The sequence below is a fragment of the Eriocheir sinensis genome, unplaced genomic scaffold (assembly GCF_024679095.1).
Source record: "Eriocheir sinensis breed Jianghai 21 unplaced genomic scaffold, ASM2467909v1 Scaffold154, whole genome shotgun sequence".
Taxonomy (NCBI): Eukaryota; Metazoa; Arthropoda; class Malacostraca; order Decapoda; family Varunidae; genus Eriocheir; species Eriocheir sinensis.
The window spans coordinates 492,697-502,714 of NW_026110895.1; the positions used below are offsets into that span (position 1 = coordinate 492,697).

The following is a 10,018-nucleotide window of genomic DNA, read 5'->3' on the forward strand; positions in this document are numbered from 1 at the left end:
TGCCAAATGCCTAGTAAGACCTGCTGATCACCCGTTTCATTCCATCCTCTTTGTCCTGACAGCTTTATCAACCAGTATTCGTAATGAATTGCTGTTTGAGGGTTAAAGCTTAAGATTAACAGCTCGATCAGTCTCCCTTTGTGGTTTCTGCTCTGATTTATGTATTAAAATGGCGAGTGCCAAACATTCATGTGATGAGGAGTTAGACTGCAATACAAATCACAGGTAATAATCAACCCTTTAAAGAGAGAGGAGAGGAGAGAGAGAGAGAGAGAGAGAGAGAGAGAGAGAGAGAGAGAGAGAGAGAGAGAGAGAGAGAGAGAGAGAGAGAGAGTGGGGGGGGTGGGGAGTTATATAGTTCAATCAGATCCTGTGCTTCACCCCAACCCTTCAACCTTGATTAATGCCATATACGTGATCCTTTAGTGATGCTGTACTCTCATTAGTCATTAACCACCAGTCTGCTTCAACGGTGAGGGTAAGGCACGCACAGGCATTTTGTTTCCCTGGCTGTCTGTCAGGGGAGGCAGGACAACTTTCCAAGCTGCAAACTCTTACAATTAATGGTTGGTGCAAGCCTCGGTACTTGCAACAAATAATCCCATGACCTCAAATACCCTTGACCACACTACTTCATAAAAGGCAGCAGAGGTCCCAACTGTGTCATGGTAGTGTTGTGGTGTCTGATGGGATGGTATGCAACATGAGGTAATGGCAAGGGGGGTGAGATACAGGCCTGGGAGGCAATCATGACCAAAGGGATTAAAATAAATATATCCTGTGGTAAGACGCAAGACTTTCCTGGCACACCCCTTGCTGTAGGCCTGGGAGGTGGTGATGCTGTGGTGCTGGTGCTGCCGCTGGGACATGATGTAGTACACTAGTTCCCCAGGCACATCGGGGCGTCACTCTGGCTGTGGGTGGCCGCACTGGGGCCAGGGTAAGGAAAGGCTGCTTCTCTGAATACTTTCTTTCTACAACTTTCTTTAAATCCAAGAAATACAGCTGAGATGAGTACAGACTTCTGTACATTGAAAAGTACAAATACACAGACTTTCACAGACTTGTTTGCTGGCTACATTCGCACTTTTAGAATAATTCACAGACACTGCTTACAGCAGGACACACATCATCTTACTTTACGTACTGTACACAACACTGAGAGCCCTAATGTCTGGTAGGACTCGATATCACTGAGGTGGTCCGTCCAGGGTCCGGCTGAGACACTAGGACCGGGGGGACCCTGGGGGGCAGCTCCCCTACCACACTGTTTGTACCACACGCGGCTGAGAGGCGGCCCCGCCCGCTACTAAGATGAGGAGTTGGCTGCCGGGGGCTCCGCTGCCGCCGCCGCCGCCGCCGCCAGGGGCTCACACTTTGAGGTCGAATCTGAATTTGTGGTTTGTGTGGGGGGGGCGGAGAGGGTCTTGACGGGGAGGGGAGCCATCTGGGGGGTGTTGGGGGTGGCAGGGACTGGGTTGGGGGAAGGAGATAAGCTGGAGTGTTTACCTAAGCTTAATGATGCCGTGGGGTGTGAGGCGTTTGTTGTGGTGGAGGTGGTGGTGGTTGTGGTTGTAGCGATGGTAGTGGTGGAGGTGGAGGATTGGGTGGAGGGAGTGGTGGTGGTGGTGGTGGTGGTGGTGGTTGTGGTTGTGGATGTGGTGGAGGAGGAGGGTGAGGAGGGGGGCTGAGGTGGGGGCTGGCTCCGGGTTGGGGCTCCCTGATGACGTGGCATTGCTAGTGCTCTTCTCCAACTCACTGGGGGCTGCTGAGTCATGATTAACTGCTGGGGCTGAGGTGGGGATGGGGGCTGCTGCGGCAGGGGCTGGGGCCTGCGCTGGGGTGGGGGATGATGGGGCTGGGGCCGTGGTGGTGGCTGGGACTGGAGTTGTGGCCGGGGCTGCAGCAGGGGCTGGATTGCTGGGGGCATCACCTACTGGGGACTTGGGGTCTGTGGGGCCATCTGGAGCTGCAGCAGGGGTGGGGGCTGATGCTGAGGCTGGGGTCGGTGCGGGGACAGAAGCTGGGGTGGGGTTTGGGGTTGTGGCAGGGGTGGTAGTAGTGGTTGGGCTTGTAGTGGGGGTTGAAGTCGGGGCTGTGGTAGAGGGAGCAGTGACAGTAGTTGTTGGGGTGGTGGTTGTGGTGGGGGCAGGAGTGGTGGTGGTGGTGGTAGCAGGGGCAGGGGCTGGGGTGGCTACAGGTGCAGCAGAGGGCGGGGGTACAGGGAGGGAGACAGGGGGAAGGACAGACAGGGGGATGGGCAGAGGGCGATGGAGTGTGGGGAGAGTGGCTGTGCTAGAGACGTCTGAGGATTGTGCAGGGGCCGGGGAGGAGGGTGGGGATGGGCTGGGGGAGTACTGGGAGGCCTCACCCTGCAAATGGGCCACATTGAACAGCACCTGGGAGAGCTGAGAGGCCACATAGGTGTCAAGGATTTGGCTCATGACAAGCGTGAGGAGGCGGTTCTCGGTGCCAGAGATCACCCGCGCATTGGCTGGTACCCTGGAGAGGTGCACCAGGGTGTTGGCTGAGCGCCGCACCATATCTAGGCTTGTCCCCATGAGCTCAGGGTTCTCTTTGAGGGCACTCACCCCCTGCACATTGGCCACATTCATGGCTGCTTGCTCTGCCTCCTCGATGAAGGCCACCAGCAGTGAGACGCACCCGTTCTGCATGGCAATGACTCGAGCCACGCCACTGTCCGCAGCAGAGAAGTAGTGCAGCAGATTGATGGAGAACTCGCGCAGCACCTGGTCCTCGCCGCGGCACATGAGACGAGTCAGCTGGCCGCATAGGTTGTCGAGGCGGGTGAAGGGCGGCGTGGCAAGCACCAGGTCAGTGTTCTGGTCCAGCACACACAGCTTCACCAGTGCCTCCAGGGCCAGCCGCTGCGGCGACAGGGACGACTGTGGGGAGGTGCCGCCCCCCGGGAAGGGATCCTGGCCGTAGGAGGCAGGACACGTGGCCCAGTGCAGGAGGCCATTCAGCAGGGGGCGGGAGATCTCCTCGGGGTACACGGAGAGGTCCAGGTTGCCAGCCATGTTGGCGAGGGTGACCAAGGTGTTCTCGTGCACGTGGTGGAGGTACGGCCACCACCAGTGTGTGTCAGGGGCCAGCGAGCTGCACCAGTCACTCAGGTCGGCCTCTTCGTCGCGGTCATAGTGTGCTGTGGAGGGCGTGCGGCGAGGGTGGTCATGGTGGAGCAGGATAGTCTTGCCCAGCAGTGCTAGCAGTGAGGCAGACTTGCTCATGATGTCCTCGTTGCCGGGGATGAAGGACAGGTTACGGATCACTGTGCCGACGCAGATGACACGGCGCGCCAGCCAGTCCTGCCCCTCAGTGGTGGTGCTCAGTGACGCCTCATCAGGACCCCAAGACTCCTCCTCCAGGTCCTCGTGAGGCCGTTTGAAGCACCCGCTCTCCCGCCGTGAGCCGCTGCTTTCCCTCCGCTCCAGTTGCTCCTTTGAGGCTGGTCGCTTGGTCAACACGGATGGGCTCTGCTCCTCAGTCTTCTTTTCCGTAGCTGTTGATTCACTGCTTACCTGCTCTGGTTTTGCCGCTGCTGTTGCACCACCACTACTACTGTTACTGCTGCTGTTGGTGTTGTTGGGGGTGGTAGTGGTGTTGTTACTGCTGCTGTTGTTGTCCTCCTTTGACTGTGGTTGCAGCTGTGGTGGTGGCTGGGGCTGTGCTGGCTGAGACTCACTGTCCTTCTTCAGGGCTGGACCTCCATTGCTTGCCTCCTTCACCGGCTTTTTGCTGTCGGTGGCGTTGTGGGTGTCCTGCGACGAGTCCTTGTTGAGGCGCTTGAAGATCTCATCCAGCTTGCTCTTGCCGGAGTTGTTGACTCTGTTGACGCGTGGCCCAAAAGTGGCCTTGATGTCTTTGGAGTTGTCACACTTTTCCCTCGTCAGCTGGTCCTCCATCTTGCCCACCCGCTTCTCCTTCATCTCTGCTAGCAGGTCCAACACCCGGTCCTTTTTCGACAGTGGAGGTGCAAGGGGAGGCTGTTTTGTCGAGTTGGTGTTGGAGGTATCCTCCTCTTCCTCCTCCTCCTCTTCTTCCGCTACCTCCATCTCCTCCTCCTGTTGCTGCTCCTCCTCCAGCTCCTCTTTCACCCGTACCACCTCCATTTTCTCCTCTTTATCTTCTGGCTTCGGTTCCTCCTCTACTTCTTCCTTCACCTTCACCTTCTTCACCACACTCTCCTCCTGCTGATCCGTCTCCTTCTTAATCTCCTCCTTCACCTCCTCCTTGATGCGGGTTTGCAGAGGATAGTCCACCTTGCCATCCTTCCCTGGGAGTAGCCTTGTGAATACCAGCGGAGGCACGGCACTCTGCATGGTACAGATGATGTGGGCGGTGCACTCCCCTCCACCTACCGACCACGTGTCTACCCCAGAACTGAATCCCTCCCATTTGTCCCACTCCCGCACTCCCTCCCGCAGGAACAGCTCCCCGTCCCGTCGCACGAATTTGACACTCTTCCCGGTCTTGGTGATGAGGGTGAAGTCCTCAGTCCCGCGCAGCACCTCCTCCTTGTTGGATGGGTCGTCATCGTCCAGCCTTCCCAAGTCCAGGTCAAGGGTGGGCGAGGGTGGAGGCCGCAGGTACCAAGGCCGGTCGGATAAATCGTGCTGCTCCGCCTGTGGATGTGGAGAGGTGGATGGATATTGATGGAGGATGTGGATATGGATATACAGTTGCATGGATGATGTGAGGTAGTTGGTTGATAGGCAGAATGAATGCTTGGGTGAGAGGCTGAGAATACTAAGTAAAGGAGTTAATAGATAAATGGATATGTACATGGATAATGAGAGTGAGAGGATGAGAATAGTTGGTAAAGGAGTAGATAGAGATAAATGGGTAGATACATAGATGACTGCATGACTGTTTGACTACTAAAAGGCTGCACAGGAATGATGATTAGGGATGGCAGTGTGTATGGATAAAAGATGTCTTGTTGAAACTCACAAACCACTCAATTCGTGTCAGCCACTCTATGAGAGGTGAACAAACAATTCTTTTTAATGCCTGTATTCTCCTAATCCCTTCTCTCTCATGCCACATCACAGCTTCCACATCAAATACTAAAACCCTCTTCTCAATCTCCAATAATACCTTCAATCACAACTACACCACAGCTTGAAATCCTCCCCATCACCATTTGCACATGAACTAACACCATTACTAACCACAAATAAACTAACATCAGAACCGAGGAACTGACCTTGTATTCCTCCACTCCCAAGTACACCATCATGTCTAACTGTCAATAGCTTTACCCTACGAACACAATCCCACCTACTGCTCTCCTTTCGAAACCTAACAATCTATCACTATAAATAACCCCCCCTACCCTCTCCCAACCCTCTAAAACCTTACATCCTACCACCATGAACACCCTCCCCTCGTACTCTCCACTCATCCTCCAAAACCTCCAACCTATCACCATAAATGCCCTCCCTTCTACCCTCTCCCAACCCTCCAAATCCTTACAGCCTACCACCATGAACACCCTCCCCCCGTACTCTCCACTCATCCTCCAAAACCTCCAACCTACCACCATAAATGCCCTCCCTTCTACCCTCTCCCAACCCTCCAAAACCTTACAGCCTACCACCATGAACACACTGCCCCCCGCCCCCCTAAACCTCTCCCTGCCAGCCATCAATCCTCAACAGCCACTACCTTCACCCTCTTGTTGGCTCCCGTTGCCTCGTCGTCACGCCCGAGCTCCAACTCCGAGCAGATATCGAACATGTTGATGAGGCCACGGCGCAGGTGCTCTATAAGGGCCTCGAGCAACCCCGGCATGTGGTGCAGCCCGAAGTACACCACCGTCTGGTCGTCAAAGAGCAGGATGTTGAGTACGTCCAGAGCCCACGTCACCTCAGCTGCTAACCCACACCTGAGGAGCAGTATTGTATTACATTAGGTGGAGGGAATGGTGAGTGGAAGGCAATTAGAACACTATTAACAAAGCCACAGTGACAGTACCATTATCATATTCTTCGCCCTTAGGAGATGAGACAGCAATACGATAAGAACCATTCAGGAAGAGGAGGAAGAAAAGAGGGCTCAAGATCAGCCCCTTTAGATCATCCACTAGGGGGAAACCGTCACGATGACCTCTACTCATCTCACCTGAGGGACATGAGAAGCCTCCAGGGGTCACAGGTAGGCAGGTCAGTGCGAGTCATCCGTTTTCTGCGAGCCAGCACTGGCAGCACCGCCTCCACACTGTCTAGGGGGAACTGGTGCTTGCCTGTATAGCCGTATAGCCCAGCACCAGCCTGAGGGAGAGGAAAGACGTGTTATGGCAGCAGTGGAGGGAAGGAGGGAGGTAAAGCTGCTGATGGTGGTGGTGGAGTTAATGGTAGTTGCAATGGTGGTGGAAAAGGGAATAGAGAAAAGTTATGGAGTAGTGGTGTAGCCTATGATAGTGGAATGACAGAAGGGCAGAGAAATGGTGGCAGTAGAGAGAAGGAAGGATACAGATCTGTTTGAGGTAATGGTGGTGAAAAGGAGGATCAATCTATATCTCAGACGCCCTGCTCCCTCGCGGGAACTTCCCTCCAGGGGGTGGCTGCAGCAGAAGTGTCTCCATCTCTCCCTGTTCTGGCACTCCCTCTCAGCACATTCAATCCTGCTACTCCCAACTCTCTCTCTCCAACTCACTCACCCTATTGATCCACTTCACAGGTAGTCTTCCCCTGACACCCCCTCCCTCAATCCTTCCCTCATACACTCTCTTCACGAATGCATTCTCCCCCATTCTCATCACGTGTCCAAACCATCTAAATGCACCACGCTGCACCCACTCCACCACTCCACACTCCACTCCTTTTGCTGTCGCACCCACACCAAACCGCTCATACACGCTCTCATTACTTTCTCCATCCCATCCTGACGCACCACATGCACCTTTTATATAACTCATTTCCACTGCATGTATTCTCGATTGCTGTGCTGCATTCCATGTCCACGTCTCTGACAGAGTATGACAGAGTTGGCAGGATTATGGTGGTAGTGAAAAGTTACAAAGAGAGTAAGTGTTTATGGTAGTGGTGGTATTACATGATGAAGAGCAGAAGGAAGAGTAAAAATGGAGGTGAAGTGAATGGCAGTAATAATGGTGGTGGAATGAAGGAAGAGAGATGCATTATGGTGATGGGGCAGAGAATCAAACAGTTGGAATGCAATATTATAAAAAATGAAGGGTGCATTATAGTGAACGGTTGTAGATTATTCAGTACTGGCAGTGTTTCATGTATCTCAGATCTTTGGACTAAAATAATATATAAAACAAAAAATAAATAAATAAATAAAATCCCAAGCCACTTGTAAATAAAAAAAAGTATGATGCATTTCTAAACTGAGTGACTTCTTACCTTGAATGAAGAACCTGGAGGAACTAGGTAATTCTGTTTGGAGCCTGGGCCCTGTGCTCTGGGCCCTACATTCTGGGTGAAGCTGCCTCCCGACCAACCCCGACCCTGCGGACACAACAAGTAAGGTCATCACTGTTCTCACTTATATATACTCTTATACTTATGATATATATACACACTTATACTGGAAGGAGATGATACACACACTGTACTGTATCCATAAAAATCTGAAGTGTACTTGAAATTTCCAAACAAACAGCACATACAAACAAACAATTATTTTTTGCTAAGTTGAAATTATCAGCAATGGCGAACCAACTTTCTTTCTCTCTAACTCTCTTGAATCTCCACTAATATCTTGTACTAACTCATCTACCTGCGTCAAATCAACAGGTATATACAATTATGTAAATCAACAGATAGAGCGAGTAACTCACCACACTCACCGTTCCCGGGAACTGAGGTTGGGCTCCTGGAAACCTGGGTTGACTCCACTGTGCGGCCGGTGCCCCGGGCGGTGTGGAGTCATTGGGTCTGCTCCACGGCTGCTGGGGCGGCCCCGGCTGGCTCTGCCCCGCAAACCCTCCGTACTGATTGTTGGTCCTCCAACCTGAGGGAAGAGAGACAGTTAGCTTGGGAGGATTGTAACACTACCAGGGAAAAGATTAAAGTAGTACTGTTTGTGCTCTGAAAGAAATGGTTAAAAATTTGAAATATACCAAATAAAAAGCAGTCTAGTATTTATATATAAATAAAATAAAATAAAGCCCAAACAAGCAGTTTTGAAAAAATAAGTACAAATGCAAAAATAAGCCCCAAACATTTAAGACCATGATAAAAGACTATATATGTCACTACCATCCACTTATCAGTTATTATAGATGACTGCACAGACAAACAAAATATAGAAAAAATATAAATATTATATACACCAGACCCAGAGAGAATCTTACCTGGGGGCTGCGTCTTCTCAAAGTCTGGGTGTCGTCTTGGCCCCGCCTGGTAGGGGCCGGCAGGGGGAGCGGGGCCAGGTGGGCCAGGGCTGGGGGCTGACCCGGACTTCTGGGGCGGGTACATGCTTCCCCCCTGGTAACCCTGAGGTGGGGAGGAAAGGTGGGTATTAGATGCATGTGTGGAAGGGAACTGTGTTGGGGAGAACAGGGGATGGACTGGACCGGGCAGCACTGGATTTTAGTGCCTAGCTCAGCTGGAGCCTGGCCAAACTATAAAGGAAGGCCTGTGTAATGGGCTGAGGGAAGGGGAAGCCCTCCCTTCACCAGGCTTGAAGGGTGGGCTGGGAGCCAGGGCCCATACTTAAAAAGAAATGAGGCATTTGACTTAACCCTTTCATTGCTAAACGCTCGCAGCGAGCGTTAGGCGTATTTGTTGGTGGTGCTAAACGCTCGCTGTGAGCTCCAGCCGCACTCAAATCTCCCGCGTATGAGAGTGTTCCAACACTATTTCTCACAACACAGGATTGCCAATTGAGTGGGTTGTTCACTAAATTTGGTGGAAAATCATATCAGCCCAGCGCGGCAAATCTACGGACGAGTAACTGGTGGATGTTCTTGCCCAATATAGCGCCATTTTTGCATAGCTTCACCTATCACCTGACTGATTCTTTGACCAAATAGTTGTAAATATTGCAGTTGGCAATACTACCTTGCCAGAATCTCAAGGAAAGATGTCCGCAGTTCCCTCAATATGGCTGATCATCACGCACGCACTGAGATAAGTGTTAACATTCAACACTCCCTGAACATGCATGTACGTTCGCAAGAGAGGCATAAATAACTGACTCCTATAGATCTGGACCTTCTCTTTCCATTGGTGTTTTTGGTGTTTAGCTGTGATGAATAGTTTTTGAGATACAGAGGTTAAAAGAGACCCCCCACTGGGCTGCCTGACTGTGCCTGAGGGGATAGTCACGTCTCGCACCACACGCAAAGAAAGGGTTAAGATGAGCCAGAGACAAAGTGTTAGATTTATATGTATGGGCCCAGATGATGCTTTGGCCACGTGTCATTTATATGTGCCATGCTGCATGTTGCCAGGATGCTCAACTTTTTCAATTCAACATTTGAGCCTGTGGTGGATGTAAACTCTTGACACAAGGCTACTTGTCCACTGCACAGCACCCAGGAAGCGATGGTAGTCCCGACGTGTGGAGGATAAGAAGAAATATCGTTCTGCTTCCACACAGTGTCCAATATCACGGAGCGAACCCGAGCGTGACCTGACCCCACGGCGTCTCAACTCTCTCTCTCTCTCTCTCTCTCTCTCTCTGTCCGGGTGTAATTGGTTAAAACAGTTGAATCGTGAGAGAGAGAGAGAGAGAGAGAGAGAGAGAGAGAGAGAGAGAGAGAGAGAGAGAGAGAGAGAGAGAGAGAGAGAGAGAGAGAGAGAGAGACATATTTACATTGATAACCAGACCACACAGACCCTAAGGCCCAGACTAGATGGTCTGTCCTAAACCTAAGTGACAGTTGTTATGTGGCCACCATGGTGTTCAAACTGACCTAGTGAACATTTAGATGGAGGAGATAGCGGTCAAGATTATTCTTAAACGATGCAATCGAGTTACACTGCACCACTGATGGTGGTAATCTGTTCCAATCTGGAAC

General features: G+C 51.8%; 1 protein-coding gene across 1 annotated transcript; it reads right to left on the bottom strand.

Moving 5' to 3' along the window:
• Window positions 1–1,360: 1,360 nt before the first annotated feature.
• Window positions 1,361–8,507, bottom strand: LOC126990312 (trithorax group protein osa-like). The gene is made up of 6 exons (XM_050848882.1): window positions 8,348–8,507; window positions 7,832–8,004; window positions 7,395–7,499; window positions 6,148–6,296; window positions 5,692–5,911; window positions 1,361–4,646 (listed from the first exon to the last, which is right to left on the bottom strand). Exons 1-6 carry the CDS (start codon window positions 8,469–8,471, stop codon window positions 1,506–1,508), a joined length of 3,912 nt encoding a protein of 1,303 aa, XP_050704839.1. The 5' UTR covers window positions 8,472–8,507; the 3' UTR covers window positions 1,361–1,505.
• Window positions 8,508–10,018: the final 1,511 nt, after the last annotated feature.